The sequence below is a fragment of the Carassius carassius genome, chromosome 25 (genome assembly GCF_963082965.1).
Source record: "Carassius carassius chromosome 25, fCarCar2.1, whole genome shotgun sequence".
NCBI lineage: Eukaryota > Metazoa > Chordata > Actinopteri > Cypriniformes > Cyprinidae > Carassius > Carassius carassius.
The window spans coordinates 19677370-19696277 of NC_081779.1; the positions used below are offsets into that span (position 1 = coordinate 19677370).

At 38.2% G+C, this 18908-nt stretch overlaps 2 protein-coding genes across 5 annotated transcripts in view; both read left to right on the forward strand.

Moving 5' to 3' along the window:
• LOC132104360 (phosphoprotein associated with glycosphingolipid-enriched microdomains 1-like) overlaps positions 1–4956 on the forward strand; it is a 44993-nt gene extending 40037 nt beyond the window's left edge. Inside the window, exons 7-8 of the mRNA XM_059509784.1 lie at positions 3301–3357; positions 3494–4956. Coding sequence (XP_059365767.1) covers positions 3301–3357; positions 3494–3808 — 372 coding nt within the window. The 3' untranslated portion in view covers positions 3809–4956. The remainder of the gene's footprint in view (positions 1–3300; positions 3358–3493) is intronic.
• Positions 4957–8924: 3968 nt separating this feature from the next.
• Positions 8925–18908, forward strand: part of LOC132104361 (zinc finger protein 704-like) — a 69832-nt gene continuing 59848 nt past the window's right edge. For 2 of the 4 annotated variants that reach the window (XM_059509787.1, XM_059509788.1), the window contains exons 1-2: positions 8925–9707; positions 17113–17342. In XM_059509787.1, coding sequence (XP_059365770.1) covers positions 9462–9707; positions 17113–17342 — 476 coding nt within the window. In that variant the 5' untranslated portion in view covers positions 8925–9461. The remainder of the gene's footprint in view (positions 9708–17112; positions 17343–18908) is intronic. The other 2 variants (XM_059509785.1, XM_059509786.1) reach the window with 1 other exon arrangement.

The following is an 18908-nucleotide window of genomic DNA, read 5'->3' on the forward strand; positions in this document are numbered from 1 at the left end:
CAGTAATCATTTCCTTTAGCAGAGTGAACCCTTTGACAAGTATAATTGAGAACAAAGAAGAATAATCTCAGAAACAAACCAAAAAGAGCTGCACCAGAATTCTCCAGTGCCAGCTAAACTTAAAGACTGCAAGGGAACAATAGAGAACAGTGTGTTTCCAGTTTAATTACAGTCTTTTAGGATATGTGCTGTGGTTGACGGTGATACGTATGTGTCCCTGTAGCATACAAATGAAGCCATCTGTAGAGGAGAGCAGACAGGCTGCTGTTGCGCCCGCACTCAATGTCTGCACACGGTGTGAGCATCCACTACAGCCACACGTCACTGTCACCAGTCGAGGACGCCCTGCCCCTCTTTTGTTCATCACTGCCTCTTGCACCTTTGCTCTGTCAATCTCTCTCTCTCTTATGCTCTAATGTATGCTTTCTCTGTCCTTTTGTTGTTCTCATTGGGTGTTTTTTTTTTGCCATGTATTTCTGCATTTTTGTCCTTGTACTCAAGATCAATTATGTGTCTTTTCCACCAAAAACAGTGCTAGATCTCATGCTCGGGTGCATTATGACACAATGTATTATGTTTAGATAAGCATAACACATCACAGTCCGTTTAAAAGATTTGAGAACACACTTTAACATTCAAAATGCATCGTTAAAATTTATAATGAATAAAATTACAATCAAGCAATCAGTATCCACATTTGATATTTGTGAACAAAATAATTGTAGTCAGATTGAGAAGTAAAGAGTCTGATGTGACACAACATACAGTACATGGGAATGGGGCGTTCACCAACTGAACAAATTTGAATGCTTACAGAAAGCAATTAAGTTTTGTTGTGCATCAGATTTGCCCAAAGTGATTTTCCAAAACTTGCCAGCCCTTGGGCTTCTGATGTCAATAGTTTCTGATTTTAGGAGCCAGTGCAGAACAAATTTTGCCCAACCTTTCTACAATGGAAATGTGTTTAATAGCTCCAGATTGGCCAATGCACTGGCATCAACACAAGATTTGGCAACAGCACTGGCACTCTTGCAGTTGTACGAAGTCAAATGTTGAATCACTTGCACTCTTTGGGGAAAAGTTTCTCCTGCTACATTGTGGGTTTAAACTTGACACCTTTCAATCCAAATCCCATTCACTGCGGCCTGATGTAGAAGTGTAATGGGGCAGCAGTCACATTTGTGTGTAACGTGCGCATGTGGATCAGTGGATTCCAGCTGTCCACTGTCTGACAGCTCACCCTCATGATGAATGAGACGGCAGAGCATGTTTACAGGTACATCGGTCTGTGTTAAAGCAAGAGAATCATTCAGTTAAAGCTGGGACAGCCAAACTGACAAGTGCATGCTGTAACACATGCACACACATTGCCTCATTAGTTCACGGGGCGGACTGCACTGTACTTTATGTTTGGTTATTTGAGTGAAGCACGCCAGCCTGGCTTGAGTGGAGTGCCATGTGTGTCATTATGCATTGGTGCCAGTGACTGTCACTATGCTAGCGTGGCGGACTGAGGGCAGCTGTCTTTGAGAAACTGTGATTTCAGCACATCAACACTCAGAATCTTCTGCTGAAGGGAAGGGCTTTTATTGTTAGCACTGATGCCTTGTCATGAGATGTGTGGGCACATGCTGACAACTGTGTAAAAGCAAATACTAATCGACACCACTAAGAGCAGCGCTACAGGTCATTGCCCCACACCCTGGCCGTACTGTCAGCATCCTGTCACAGTCAGGGTATGATCTAATGTGAACTTCACAGGGAATTCAGCCACTGTGGTATTCAAGGGGAATGTATGTGTTCAGTATGAAGGGCACTACAAACTGATATTATTAGGGAAACAAATCACCCAATAGTCATTGCATTCCACCTCAGTACAATGCAACATTTGGCTAAAATAAATGAAATTTTTACGCAGGTGTTTGTGGGTGTAGTTAAAGTCCCTTCAAGGAGAGTCGGTTCACTCTGTGGCCATATTTGCAACACCTCCAGGCCGCTATTTCGGTCATGCAAGACCAACTTCTGTCTACTTGAATGAAGAAATAGCAAAACTGCTTGCCAAACTCACATTTAAAAAATGTATTTCAATTGAGCAATAATAACTGATATGAACTGTCCAATATGCTGTTTCTAATGCTCAAATAGCGCAAAAAAAGTGCATGTTTCAAGGTTGGTTTTGCAAATGTGCATGTACAGTCCTATGCAGACTGTTTTTATGGGAACTGAAGCTTCTAACAACAACTGCTGTGATGCAATGAGTTTATCAATCAGGTTCTTTTATTTATAAGCCAGGACTTGTTCCACTATATTTCGCATTGCACTTTCTCAAACTCATAGTAATATGTGTGAATTGTCTCAGTGTGTGTGTGTGTGTATGTGTGTGTTTTGATAGGGCATGAGATGTGACTGTTATGATACTGTTTTCATAAGCATGAGTGATATAATAGTTATGAAAATCCATATATTCTCGTATTAAAAATTATCACTAAATTTACATTTCAATATATAATTAATGCAAATACACTGTATGTATGCATATGTGTGTGTAATGATGTCATCACAAACAAACATCCTAATCTTTGTGACTGTCTGTGTGATGATGTTGCCGTGTGTTTTAAACACATCTGATAATTATTAATTTCTTATATGGACAAATCAATGGAAGAGACATTCTAATTGATATAGAGGGCTGGATAGTGAATTAGCAGATAAGCCTTATTGTAAGAGATATTTGTTAGTTGTGATGAGGTCAGGGGTGCCTTTGCGGAGCCACACGGATGGGCTATTAAAATAATTGCTTTGCTAATTAAACCAATATCAAAGCACATCTGGAGAGTCCCTGATGCACATTCTGTGCAATCATATCAAAGCAAAGCAAACGTCAAGTTCACGGGGTGACATGGCTTCATCAAAGCAGGCTTGAATGGGTTATAGCAAATGTCCCGCTTGACTGTAATCTCTCTGTCTGTGAGGTGGCTAAAATAGGGATTGATATTCTTCTCCAACAGCCAAGGTGTCTGTTATTGATCTTCTGTAGGATTTACTTTGTTAATTTAATGACCCTATTATTGATTCTCTTTGTAAATATACAACCGCTCTTGCTAGGAGAGGAACTGTACATTTGATTTCAATCAGTAACTCTTAAGTAATGAATGAGTGGCTTCATTTTTTCATCAATCAGTCCTTGACACTAGCAAGTGCCAGCTGAAGTGAGCCATTTCCTCTGCTGCTGTATGTTTAACCTGATTAAATACGAAACGTCTCTAACCTAATGGTCTTGTTTTAATCCTTGTCCTACAGTTACACTCCCCGCTGATGACTGCAGCGCCTCTGGACAATGTGTCTCCGGACAGTGAGGTAGGCTCAGCATCAGCATCTTTTAAAGATCAACTTCAAGTCTTTTTGCAGTTTTTACCAATACTAATATTTGCAAATTAATATTGCACTGAATCAAGTCTGTGGAGTAAAGATATCTAATTAGCTGTAATTTCAGTTATCAGACGTGTACTCCAAGGTAGTGAAGAATACGATAAAGGAAACTGAGAATGACTACAGCAGCATTGGGGAGATCAAGGGAATGGTGGCGGAGTCGACTTCCAGTGATCTTTACGCCACAGTTGGGGAAGAAAGCCCAATGGCTCTTGGCTCCCAGCCTCCAGAGGGGCTTACAGAGAATGCAGACCCTGGGTACGAGACCATCAAGACCTCCAAAGCATCTGAAGAAGCTCATCAGGGCAATGGGATAGTGGAACCTGACTATGAGAGTGTGGGGGAACTGTGTCTCAACGTGGAGATCTCCCGTCTCTGATTACTCAACTAAGGGACTGTGGATACTGAGAAATCACTTCTCTGAGGTTTAGAAGTGGAAGTTGGGGTGGTATCATGAGTATAATGCACTTAGCCTTTCCTGATTGAATGTTTTTGAGCATAGCATTTATGCACCCGCATTGTTTTTGAATATTATAAATTAAAGGGTTCATTCAGACCTGTGACCCAGCACAGGAAATGAAACACTCTATAGTCTCTCAGAAAAGGGCAACTATTCTGTCCTAGCATTTGTTATTTTTAATGTTTTGCTGGGCTGTCGATGTGTGCAACGATAGCAGTTCATCTCCAATACACAAACCTGCTCGAATCGCTTTCCACGGCTTGTTCTTATTCTAGTGTAATCACAAAACAAAATGCTAACAAAAGTGTCCCACTACTGATATCCACTTATATACAGCTGTAATTATGGTTTATTAAAAATAAGGAGTTACATTAGGACGAATTAGAACCCAAACACCTCATACACAAAGGAATACTTTTTGCTAGACCAAAGATTAAACATTTACATATGTATGAATATTAAGCCAGAATAACAGCAGTATTGTGAGAATGTAACAGTACAAATGTGACTGAAATGAGTTAAGACATTTATAATGCGAATGTTATTTCAGACTACTTATCAGAATAGTAAATGATCATGTTTAATTATCTTTGCATATCCTAATTAATATTACATGAGCTAAGCCTTCACCATTTTGTGACATAACAAGCAGCACATCTGTGTAACCCCCTTCCCACGTCTCCACCATTTTTCAAAACAAAGTGACACCAATGACTGTGCTCTTACTAGAAATATTTTATTCATAATGTGTACTAGTAGCTTCCATGCTTTTGCATGCTGCACCTGCTGTGAGCTCCATTCTGCCTGTTTTCATGTGATACTAGTTGAGCAACTGACAGAGTTGTGTCCTTATATAACCCCCAGGAGAGAACCAATCAGAACCTGTTAACAGCAGACATCTCATCTCAGTCCATTAAAGAAATACACTCATTCTAATCATTCGGAACTGCTGGAGCATTTACTTTCACAAGTAGTTAGCAAACGATGTTCACATAACGCACATCAAAATATAAAAGACGAACATTTAAATGTTGCCATCATTCTGAGATGTTTAACTTGTTTATAATATGTATATGTCTATGTATATGTATAATATAATATCAATATGTCAAATCACAGGCTCTGGTGAGGAAGTGACCTTTTAGGTACGCAAAGTTAAGCACACTAATTTATGAGTGTACTAAAAGGGTATTAATGAAAAGTTGGCCATTATCTATCTATTGCTGGCGTGAGTTCACATCTTTTTAATTCTTCATTTATTGCCATTTCTGATGTAATTGAGCTATGTTATATCAATATGTATGTGTGATTTTATTTTTTTATTTTTTTAATTGATGCAGCTGTATTGGTTGAGTATCAGATACAGTATATATTTCAGATATTGTTTGGTTTTTACATGTAATAGGTACGCAACATTTCAAAAGGCTGAAAAGAGACATCTATTCAAGGTACTTCCACACTGCAGCTTTGCCTGGCAGCTTAGTAAATGTATTTTATTATCAGGTATGCATTTAGCTGCTTATACATTCATGTAGCAGTATAATCAAAAAGCATAGCGCATCCAGACACTGCATGGGACAACTTCATGCCAAGAGACATTTGTAAATATTCAAAAGACTATTTTAATCTGTTAAATTATGTCAATATTTCATTATAGTTCTGTAATAATTGGCAGCAGCTCTCAAGTGACAGCACGTGGAACTTTTATAGTTTGTTTGTATTGAGGAGCTAACAAAACTTTTAAGAGTCAGTGGAGTATATGCTGTTTTCTAGATGCATTTTTAATTAAAGAAAATTTAAAGGAGGTTTATTAACATTTAAAAGGCTAATTACAGGAATATGCATTGCTTTGTAGTTCTTTAGCACTATTTAAAATGTGAGGTTTAATTGAGAACTGTGGATGGAGTCTAGATGTTGTCCGTGTTTGTTTGTAATGGTACATTGTGTTGGTACAGGTTTCATATTGAGAAGATCCTTGTTTTATTTAATATCATGGTGAAACATTAAACATTTGGTTTCTTCCTCTAACCAAATTCAGTGTATTAAGTTGTAAATAAGAATTAATTTTGCATTTGTTTATTTCATCATAATCTTTGCATTGTGGTATTCGCTTATTAAACAATATAGTCATGCTTATAAAATAATGTGTGTGCATGGTTATTTGTGTGTGTGTGTGTATATATATATATATATATATATATATACATTAGTATATTTTCTTAATAGTGCTATATTTACATGGCAATCTCGTCTGAAAAGAAAGAACATTTATATTGATTTGTGCTCAAAAAAACAATATAATCTCTTCATATTTAATGTCAATTCTACTAAACTAAATTCTCAAGTGTAGAAAAACAACCTTTAATAAGGTGGTTTTATTATCATGTCAGTACAGTGGTATATTAGTGGACAAATATATTTTACTGTACAGCCAGCCAGCTATTGATTGAATCTGTGGTCAAAGCAACATGCATTTTCAATGCAAGCACTCCATAAGAGAGCGGTAGCAAACGTGGGCATTGAATTGATTTTTTATCTTCACTTCATAAAGATAAATTGTTTCTTAAAAGATTAAATCTTTTCAGTCATGTCTTAAGGGGTTATTCCTATAGACAGTGTGTTATAAGCAAATCATTACCACAAGCACAATTACCACAAGGTAATTATGTTATACTTTGAGAGGTTATGTGAGAGGTGCAGTTTTTTTGATCAATGCTACAATCGATTCAGAACTTAAACTGACAACCATATACAACATGTACATGTTTGTGTTTAACCACACAAAGGTAAAAATGTTCTATTGAGGCTTATAAAGTATATAATCCACAAAAGCAGGTGGATTACTTCTAAAATATAATCAATGCAAATTACCCTTAAAACTGTCAGTAAGTTACGTCTACTGCTATTTTTACTATTTTAACAAAAAACTTCTTAAGCTACTTCTATCAACATTAAGAGACTTAATTTCTAACTGTATGTTTTAAATGAAAAAAAAATTACCCATTTTGCTCATTTAATAATTTTAGCATGTGCTGATAAAAAATATATATCTGCTCTCTGAGTCACTGAATGAATGTAAAATACATAAAACTGAAATAAAACATTATTTAAATAAAATTTGAGTAAAAGATTAGTTAATTATAGCCTTTCTTAACTGCAAACATGACATTTTTTAAATGATTGAAACATGGTGATTTTTTCCATGTGACTGCATGAGTTATTTCAGTACAGTATGTAGTCAAATAAGGAAAGAGACAGATCTCTCTTCATTTTATAGTTCCTGTTTGGGATACAGTTACTTTCAGTTTATGTGCCAATATCTGTTTTTGATTAGTTTGCTACTAACAGTGGTCTACGTTACACTGATATTATTTGTCATAATACATTGAGTAACATGTTAGTCTGAATGATAAAGTCATTTTCTCTTCCCAAACAGACCTAAACTGTACCTCAAAATATTAGTCCAAATGCATGTTATTCAGAAGGTGAAAAGCAACTGGCTACCTTAATGACCTACTTCAGACAAGATTCTCAAACTCACATCTAATGGACATCCCATAAGATGAGGCCATGGGAGAGGAGTTGTGCATGGCAGTGAAGCGATTACAACATGAGGAATTTAGTATTGATTACATTCATACTGCACACATTTACAATATATAGAATATTATTTTTTTAAAGGTTGCTATTACATTTGGAATTTAAGATCATTTAAGCATGCATTAAAGAGAGAGGTTCAGCCAGAAATAATAATCACATTAATATAGCGAGAGAGGCTGTTATTCTGCCATCTCTTGTTGTGTTCTATGGAAGTATAGAAATAGGTTTGGAACAACATGAGAACGACTAAGGCACGTTCACACCAAGAATGATAACTTAGGATCCACAGCAGCGGCTGATATCGTCTGTTTATTTCAAGTGTACACTTGTCTGCCACTTTAAATTCTCAGGCTCGTTATAGCAGGATTGATTCTGATTGGCTGTCAATGTTTTTATCATTCATCAGCTAGAAAAAATAGTTTTGAAAGTGATTCCAACGATATTGTTTCTCTGTGCCTTTATCGTTATAGTTGTGGTCTGCTATTCTTTAATACTGAGAACGATTTTTAGAACTATATTTTTATTGTTTTCTGTATAGCTATCGTTCTTGGTGTGAACAGTGGCGTGACATTTCCCAACCAGGCTCCGAGAGGAGCCAATCACAACACACACTGGCCCAGCTAACCAATCACAACACATTTCGTATTTCAGAAGGCGGGCCTGGGGAGATAGGCGTTGTAATAATGTAAAATATATGAAAAATGTGTTTTCCGAACAACCTAGTATGAGAGCCTGTTCTAGTACACCCCTAAAACTAAATCAAGACTTTGTAAAAGAGCATAAAAGGGCCCCATTAACTGAAGATTTTTATCCTAATTTTGTGGTAAACTACCCCTTTAAGACATCAAAAATACAAATAAGTCAACAGCCTTTCCTTCTTCAACATAACAAATCCCGTTTAAATATTTGCATTATGGTTAGAGTCAGACAGGCTTATGTTTTGGTCTGTGACGACAACTAGTGATTTCCATAAACAGTTATTCTGCTACTGACAGGTCCCACCCGTCCCACCACAGAGGACCCTCGGGATCCCTGCCGCCTGTCAATCATTCGCGTCGGGTCACCCACTCTCACTCTAAACTCATAACCCTGCTTTGATCGGATATTATCATCACTGTTATTAATGTTATAAACACTAACTGGCTACCTAAATAATAACTACATAAAGACGCTCTTCTCTTCATCCTTGCGTCATTGTTTTAATCGCAGCAGCGCCCGTTGCTTTTGTTTGGAGGGAAACTGCAGGAGAGCGCGCGCGTTAGCGACTGGAGGCGTGTGTGCCGCCAGCCAATGAAAGCGCACACTGGCTGCGCGAGCGCACATGTTCACAGGCAACATTCCGCCGGTAGAGCCAGCGGCTTCTAAAAACCCGGATGGATTTTTCGGAATGGAGTCTATCTCACACGAAACCGGATTTACGGTGATGGGGGGGCGGCTGGCTGGCTAATAAAACAGCATCCTCGACACTGGGGACGACAGTTTAGATTATTATATTAATCACATTTCTGGAGGTGTGCTCTTCTGTGATTTATCACATAAATGACCGTGGTGTTTCTTGTGAGAAATACATCGTGTTTATCGATCCAAAACTGCCGCTCCGCGCCGTGTCTTACCACAACCCGTCAGCTATAAGGGAACGGCAAGCAAAACAAACAGGTCGACAGAAGAAAGATATTGCCGGTCGGTGCTTCGGTCAGACGGACAGAGAGCTTATCAAGCTTATCAAGCGTAGCTCATTTGCATTTTGTAACGGTTCGCTGGTCTCGCGTCCCGACCATGCGCGCTCACGCCGGTGAAATATGTGGACGCGGTTATGATCTGTGGTAATTATGTCGTATTTTTCGCACGATCGGCCCATTATGACGGTCAGTCCGCTCGGGTATTGTCAGCGTGACATTTCTTGTTTTTGAAGCGACATTGCAGTGCAAAGATCCAAGTAACTGTATTCGCGCATTTTATTGATATATCAACTATGCATACGCGGCGGCTGGTGAAGCGCTCGGTCATTGGGAGCCGCGTGTACGCGCCGGGTTTAACGGGAGACGCGGCTCCGCTCACGGGAGTGATCCAGGCTGTCAAACAAGACAACAGAGATGCTTCGACCGGCCATCGGCGCAACCTGTACACGGTGCTCATGCAAGACGGGAGCATGAAAGACTACTCCGAGGAAGAGATTGCACAGATGACTGCGAAAGCGCCGCTAAAGTCGAGCTTGAAGGTGTGTGTGCTCAGCTGGGCTTGTTGTTGTTGTGCTGCTTGTCGTATACGGAGAAATTGATTGTTTGATGGTTCAAATAGTTCTAATATGAATGTGTGAGAGTATACATTGCAGTAATGATGCAGATGCTACTACGTAGTCTTTGGCTCCATATGGAACATTTTGGGGCCAAATTACTTCTTAGTTGCAATATTAATAGTTAATTGTAGAATCGCTCGATACAGATGGTCGTTTAGAAGCGCCGGTGTCCGTGCACACAATCTAGTGCATTAAAGTCTGACACTTTTGGTCTCTCCATTGTTAGTTGCAGTAAAAGACTGTGAACTACACATGAATTGGAAATGTACTTTGATTGCATATCGTCTTACTTTTTAACATTTTAAGTTTAGTTAAGTTTGACGTTCACTACTGTGATGAAGGGTCTATCTATATATAAAAAGGTGCTTTGGTCACAAAAATGGCCTAAATTAGTTAAACTGGTATTTTTCTTTATTTAGGATAAGTTTGTTTTTGGAATGATTTCATTGTATTTGTGCAATATAAATATCATGCTATTTTATCAGAATATTTCGGAAATTAATATGTATTGAAAAAAAACATGCCTCTTTTAGACTTGCACTATTTATTTACTAACAGCTTGTTTTCTTTAAAAACAAGCTTCTCTGTTGTTTTTTTGTATTCTATGTATTATTTTTTATTTATTTATTATACAATTAACAAAAGCAAAAAAAAACCTAGTTTGCTTATTTTCTATTCATATTCTATCTTTTTTCGTTTTCTTTTTATTTCGGCTATTATATGATTTAAAAAACCTTTCTACATACTGCATTCAGTTAACTGAGACTTGTTATAGCACTGGAAACATTATTGCTCTTTTGTTGATTTTGATTGCCTCCATTGTCCTCATTTGTAAGTCGCTTTGGATAAAAGTGTCTGCTTAATGACTAAATGTAAACGAAACAATACTTGTGGAATATATATATATATATATATATATATATATATATATATATATATATTGCAGTATGTTAGAAAAAATAAACTTAATTATTTATTTTGGAATGTATTAATTTAATAAGAACGATAAATAATAGCTGGTGTTCGAGGGAGTCAACTCAGTGACGGCTCTGAATGATTCACTATGTATTCAAATCGCGACGCTAACTCGCTCGGAAACTCAACTCTTCTGCTTCGTGAATCTTTTAACTAAAAAGAACCGGTTCATAAAAGACATTTGTTGGAGAATCGGACATCTCGCGCTGTGTTGTTCAATGCATTCAGCGAAGACAACGCAACAGAAGATGCGAAATATCGGTTTTGTAAACACTGACTAAATAGATGTAATTAAACTATGGGCGATATCACGTCATGACAAACACAAAGTTTATCCGACTGACTAGATTTAAAAATATGCTTGTCGTAAATGAGGCTTGTTTTGTTGCATTTGTGGCCGTTGTAGTCGATGTCTATAAGAGGGCTGTGTAAGGCTACATTCACACTGCAGGGCTTAATGCTCAATTCCGATTTTTTGAAAAAATGCGATTTTTTTTTGCAAGGCCGTTCACATTTCCAATTAAATGCGATCTTTTGTGATCTCCTGTGTGAACGTGAAATGACCCAGAAGTGACCCGCATGCGCAGAAGAGTACTCAACGCTCAACGACGTCACTCGTTGTTTGCGGAAGTAGCTAACGTTAAACATGAATGTCAACAACAGTGTAGTCAACAGCGGAGCTCTTTTTGCAATATTAAAGTTATTTTCCCAACGGAGCCAGCACAATTACAATCTTCTCATTTTAAGAAGAAAATCAAAAATAAGGAGGAGAGCAAGGCTTTTGGCCATGGCGTTTTGTGGAGCAGTGTTAGCAACGTCGGTACAGAGAAACGTGTGGGTGCGGAGTCGCAGCCAGGAGTGGTGGGATACTGATGTAAGTGGCTTCATTAATACATATTTCATCAGTTTATCTTCTTGTTCCCGCCTACTTCAACGCAGACGTATGACATTTGTAGCGTATAAATGACGTACGGGTCGGATACATGTGGCCTGGGCGTTCAGACGGAGGTCGCATTTCAAAAGATCGGATACGTATCGGATTTCAGCCTGCAGTGTGAACGTAGCCTAAGTCGCTGATTCTCAGAGTTTAGTGGGTGGAAAAAGTGGCAAACAAATAGGCTCTGCAGCATTCACGCGCCAGCAGAGGCATCTGTGCAACAGCCTCCACCCCTCTGCTGCAACCGGCTCTTTATAGTGCCTTTTTTGGACTGTTTTCGACATTTATGGCTTGAGAAGTGATCGTATTATCGTGAATGTCTTTTGACATTTACTTAATGCTCAGATCAAGCTCCCTTTATTCACTGAACTCCACGTGATTGCACACTTGGATGAGTGAGTTGCTTGCACGTAATTGCAAAATACGTTTTTTTTTTTTTTTTTAAATAATAACCTAATTGCAGTCATCAAGTTATACAGCCTGAGGTGCCATATCAAAACAAAGAGGGTCAAAATGACAAGAACTGCACCAGCTCTATTACATTCTTTAACAACCAGAGCTTCAAGACTTGCATGGAAATTATTAAAACTAATTAGAATAAATAACCAAATAAGTATAATACGTGAAATTTGCATGCTATATTTGCATACACATTTTATTTGTTTGCTGCTGTACATTTGATGTTTGTATGTGCTTGTTTTTGGCGAGTATATGGCTCCCAATCCGTGCCACGCTTTACTCGAGCAACTATTATATTCATCACATGCTAACTATTCTCTGGTGACATATGATGGGAAAAAAAGTTAAGATGTAAGCAATGCAAGTAAGAAGGGATGTGAAACTAAAGTGGGGGCTAATGGTCCCAGAGCAGCTGCTCCATAATGGCAGCAAATCAGCGCTCTAGAGAGGGTCATGCTCCTAGAATCTGGGGCTTTGGCAAGGCGCCTGAATTCCCAAACAAGTGCCTTGGGGGAAAGCCACTTGTTGACTTGCATAGTAAGGAGGGGCTTCGCGTTAAATGCTTACAGTGTGGCATTTTCAGACAAAGGCAGACTGGATTGTTTTCATTGCCCTGTTGTTCCCACTGCTTAATATCAAAATGTAATTAACACACAGGCTGCCTAACAGTCTTAACTCTTTATGCACCAAGGCTCTGTTGCTGATTTACAGTTTATTCACATTAAATTGTTGAGGATTTGGTCATGATGAATGCAAGCTGAGATGTTTTTGGTTTTTATGAAGAGCTTCATAATTCCTTTTATAGTATATATCTCAAACCTTAAAGTGCAGCATCTCTCTCGCGTATGAACATGCATTGTGTGTTTGTTTTTCTTGTGAATGCGTCCTGCTCTCAAATTGAATTAATTCTGTTATTAGATCAGTCGAGATCTGTTTAAATTTATTAAAATCCTCTTAACACTTCAGCAAAAACAAGATCTCTTTTGAATAGTTTGACTGGCACATAAATTGTGGCCCATATTTGATCAGTTTGGAGTCTACTCCACATGAGGTGAGAGCTTTGGTTGTTAAAAAAAACAAGCACGCAAAGCAAGGGCGAGTGTTTGTGTCTTGAGAGAGAGACTTAATAGTGTGTGAAATTTAAATTTGAACTTGTCAGCTGTGCAGTTTTGATTTGACGCTTGAAAGTCTTACACAACATGATACCGCTTTAACAAATCTGTTCATCTCATGAAAATATGACAAAGCCTAGCATTCATCTTGTACATGGAATAGTATTATTCCTGCCCTATGGGAGGTTTAAAGAAAGATTTCACCAAATTCATTCACTCTTTTAGTCGGTTTTGGGAGGCACCAGTATTAAAATTGTGACTGATTCAGATTAAGCTGATAATTTATTTAATGCTATGGCTGATATCTGATAAATGGCAGATTAGAAGTCTACAGTATTTTGGGTAAAATAAATAATAAACAAAACACAAACTAAAATCATAAATTTTTAATGCTACAAGTGAATTTACACATCAGTATAATGGTTATTTATTTTGAGATTTGTTAAAGATTACAATTTTAACAGTGTTATTAAAGGGGACATAACACAGTGTTTCACCTAATCTCATGTTAATCTTGAGTACCTATAGAGTAGTACTGCATCCTTCATATCTCCAAAAAGTCTTTAGTTTTAACATATTTATAAAAGAAAGATACAGCTTTACGATTCTCTGCAGAAAAAGCAGAGCTCCTGGAGGTGCGCTGTGGGCTGAGCTAAAGAGTGACGAGCACTTGAGCGCCAAATGCCAACAAAACAGACATTTGATGCCGTTTCACTTATCGTTTGCAGTTCTGTATCATGACTGGGATCTTTTATAGCTGGGATGTCTCCATCTTTCAGTATCAAACAATGTGCAAATCCAGCGTCGAACTGGGCCTTGTTTATAAAATGTTCAACAACATCAACAAACACACTTGTGAAACTCCATTGCTTTTCCAGAGAAAAAAAAAACTGTATCCACTGTTTACATGATGCTGGGTTCTTTAGGAAGCTGAACAAAGTTATCTTTCCCTTACAACCAAAAACACACTTCTTTGGAGACATTCTTCTTGAGAAAGTCCCATGCAGTGCTGCCGCCGGATGAAGCTCGTTGATGGGCGCGATCTCGCTCTCGCTCTGGTCGAGTGCGTGAGTGATTTTCCGGTAGAAATGCCCATACAAGTAGTTTCACCCTCTTCTATGTCATGAATAGCCTAGTAGAGAACCCGGAAGTAAGATTTTTGGGCACAGAAATACATCCAAATTGTTTTTTTGAAACTTTGTGCATGAGAATCCAACTCTTTAACAGTGTAAACAACTCTGAATGCATGAAACAGTGTTGTACCATTCAACCCCCCCACCATAAAAAAATTATTAGCATTGTAAAAGTGAGTGAAGTGACATGTGGTCAAGTATAGTTAGTTACCCATACTCTGAATTTGTGCTCTGCATTTAACCCATCCAAGTGCACACACACACACACACACACACACACACCCGGAGTAGTTGGCAGCCATATTGCTGTGGCTCCTGGGAAGCAGTTGGGGGTTCGGTGCCTTGCTCAAGAGTCTCCACTTGTCATGGTATTGAGGGTGGAAGAAAGCGCTGGACATTCACTCGCCCCACCTACAATCCCTGCTGGACCTGAGACTTTTTGATGTTAAATGTTGTTTTTAAATGTTAAATGAGTGGTACATAACAGCAAAATGTAAAATTAAGGAAAATTATATTCACAATTTCATATCCAATTTTATAATCAATCATATGAATGTAAATGTATAATATAAAATCTCTAATATTGGCTGATATCCAAAGCTTATTTTTTGGCAGCAGAAGATTTGGAATATCATGCGTACAGAACAAGTTTTCTTTTTTCTTTTTTTTCAGTTTGAAAGCTTAATCCTAATTGATATGTATAGCATGGAAACGAGCACTTCTGTGTGTTCCACAGAAGAATGAAAGTCATATGGGTTTAGAACAACATGACCGTGGTGAATAATGACAGTTGGCACATAAATGAAGAAAAGAATGTATAAAAAAACACACTTTACTACTAGTGAGTAGGGCTGTCAACGAATATTCTAAATTTGAATATGTATTCGAATAGTTTTAAAAAAACGTCTTCATGGAAGATGCCAGCAAGTGCAGAGCCCAACTCGACCGCAGCAGAGAAAATGAGGCAAAATTGTTGACCCGCGAGATACAGTTGTATGCAAGCTATTTAAGATACAGTTAGCATACCATTCGACCACTAGCAACATGAGGTCACATCTCAAAAATGTGCACCCAAATGAGCATGGCATAATGTGTGGAACTCAAGCTAAACAGTCACGTCTTGACACTTAACGTTACTTTGCATCGCCCGCCGCCAGCACGACAAGAGGCCATAACGGATAAAATAATTTCGTTCATTTGTAAGGACATGAGACCGATCAGTATCGCGGATGGGGCAGGCTTCGGGGAGTTCTGTCAACCAATGGGTCCGAGGTTTGATTATTTATCGTTTCATGTCAAGGAAAAGTTCCATGTTTACCACAGCACAGCTCGCTCGGAGCATTCAATGTCAGTTCTATATGCTGTAAAACTTCAATTAATATTAATAATATTTGTTTCAATCACTGAATGAAGCCTGCTATATTTGGGACAACAGTCGTGACCTTAAATTGCTTGCACAAAAATTTGTTTGTTCATTTAAACCATTATGCGCGGAGAACGTGAGGGTGAGAGAGCGTGAGGTCTGCAGTCTTGGCCATTAGTTGATTTCCTTGTTTTTGTGTAGGTAATACGTTGTCATATGTTTAAACTTAAATAGACTATCTATACAAGTAGTTATGTCTCTTTGTATTATTTTTGCCTGTTATTGACGTAATGCGCGTCATTGACAACATGTGCAACCAGATGTTCGAATAGTTCGAATATTCGTGTATTTTTTAGAGGGAATATTCGAACATCAATTTTGAGCAATTTTGACAGCCCTAATAGTGAGTAGGGCTGCAGGATAAATCGCACGCGATATTTAATTCGCATCTTGTCAGTAAAGCCGGTTCTGTAATCAGCTGGAGATCTCCATCACCTGCACGCTTACACATGGAGCAGAATTTACTACACAGAGCCGTTGTACACTGACAAGCTGCACAAAACATGAGCAAAATATGATCGTGTTTTTGCGCAGCTTGTCAGTGAACATTTACTACTCTCCTGTGTAGTAAATGCTGCTCCATGTGAACGCGCAGGTGATGGAGATCTATTATCAGTTTTATTTTTACATCCATTATTAGTGCGTAAACTCACAGCTGCTCAAAGCCCAGCATTGTGGCCATTTACTCTCTCTTCGGTCAAATTAATCACTTTACGGTAAGATAATGATCTGGATTCCACACCGCTCACTATTAGATCATGCTCTTCACTGGTGCATGGGGTGATGTGCGTCATCTTGGCCCCTGTTTGCCCTCTCTTTAGCGTGAGGTTTAGTGTACTGCAGCTTTAGTCACAGTGCAATAGAAAACTTTATGGCTGCTGTGCAGATGAGACATGCAAGAGGAAAAGCTGCTCGTCTTTTCAATAGTGTGGTCACGGATGGTTTATGCTGTTTTGCTAAGGGGGAAATGGCAGAGCGAGAGGGATTTATTTTTCTTTTGTCAGCAGCGCAGTGATCTTATAAACAGGAGCCTGCAAATGAGTGAATAGGATTTCTCTATCCAAAGCATTGTTCAGGTGTTTGTATTGACTGATGCAATATTGTATTACCAACAGCTTAAATACAGCCTAATGCTCTGTGACTGCAAGCAAACAAGCTAATGGCCGTTAATGGTCTGTACCATTAACGGCACATGTAGGTGTAAATAGGGCTTCATTAACAGGAGCCACATGGAAAGACTATAAACACAGTTAAGACTGAAGAAACTCAAATGCGTTTCCCTCTGCAGAGCTCCTGTAATGGTGGCCAGCGGGACGGGCCCACGCAGGGCCAGAATGGGGGCATGCAGAAAGGAGAGGTGCCCTCCCTCAGTCCAGAGAGGACAGAAGAGCCACGGGTGCTGGAGCACAAGCGATCGGGCCGAGCGCTGGAGCCAGAGAAGGATCACACCCGCTCCGTTTCTCTGCTGGAACAAAAACGCAAGGTGGTTTCTTCCAGCATCGACGTACCACAAGCCAGGTAAGACTACGGCATGAGCGCCCCTCACAGGCACCGATGAGAACTAACGGAATGATGTATGTTATTGTTTACTTCATTTTTGTTTTCATGTTGTATGCTTTAACTAAGAAGAACTGGACAGTAGTACTGGTGAGATGTTTGTTTTCACATTATTTATCAGCTGTTCTCTGTAAAGTTACATCAGTCCCCATATAAACTAACATTAGAAGAATCTAGACAAGTTATACATGTTTAATTTTTTTCATAAATAGATTGATTTGGTCTTTTATAATTCGATTTTTTTTTTTTTTAGCAAAAGTGACATTTGGGCAAAATTATGTTTACCATTACAGGGTTTTTCCTGAATAGAGAATTATGAGGCGGCCGCCTCCACCAAATTTGGTGCGGTTCAGTTTACTACACACACTTAAGTGCGCACAATGCTCGCGGTGATTTTAGCATCTGTCATCTCACTAAATGAGGACATAAATACAAAAACAACATCTCCAGAACTGCTCTGAGAGCCACTTCAAAGAAAATAAAATATTTAATCGGGCCCTAAACATGTAATTTTTGTCAAACTTTTAATAAACTGATGTGACATTGCATAAGGTCCATGATTTTAATTAATTAGACATGTTTTTGACAATAAAATGTAATTTAACCATTAAAAAGGATTCTAGAAAAATTTAAATAGAACTTGGGAAAATATTTAACCGATTTCATGGGGTCCTATATTTAACACATTTAAAATAGTATATTGTTTGTATGTTATTTTAATGATATTTGGGGTGTTTTCTTAACAAATAAAGATAGTTGTCATGAGAAATGCCAAGCTGGTAGCTTAGTATATAAACTATAAATAAGTTATTACAAACGCTCAATGCTGGATTGAAGTAAACTGAATAGTAAGTAAAAACTTACTATTCCTTTTATAAAAAGTCTTAGCTTTGTGCTAATGTTAGCTCTAATGCACCTGTTACCCTGCTGTGAAGAATTCACCTAAGGTTGTAAGAAAATATTTTGTTTTCTAGAAAGACACTTTAAGTGTATAAATGTATATTGGATCAGTGCAGTGTGGACCAGGAGATTATAAGGAGTGGATAAAGATTTTCAGTTTTATGAAATGTTTAACAACCTAATGTTATTTGTTCACCTATACAAAAGCGCCCCTTTTAGTTGGTATGTTTAATTTAATTTCAAACATTTAATTATTGTAGCACCTAAAATGTTGCGTGTAAATAAGTGTTTGTTTCAGCCAGTTAAAGGGTGTGCACATGATCAGGATGGTACCACCTCATTTTGAGCCAGGAAAATCCCTGAATTACAATCAATAATGTTTTATTTTTATTTTCATAAGTTACTGAAATTGTCAGGGTTTGTGGAAGGGATGAGGCGAGGACTCAATTGCAGGAAGTTTGGACTCTTTATTAGCAGAAATAAAACAAAAACAAACAACAAAATCTACCCTGTGGGGAAAAAACACAACTGGCAACTTGGCGGAACAGGCAAGATACATAATGCCAAACATTAGATAAAGAACTGGCACAGGACTGCAAACACAAGGAGAATAAATAGGGAGCAAAC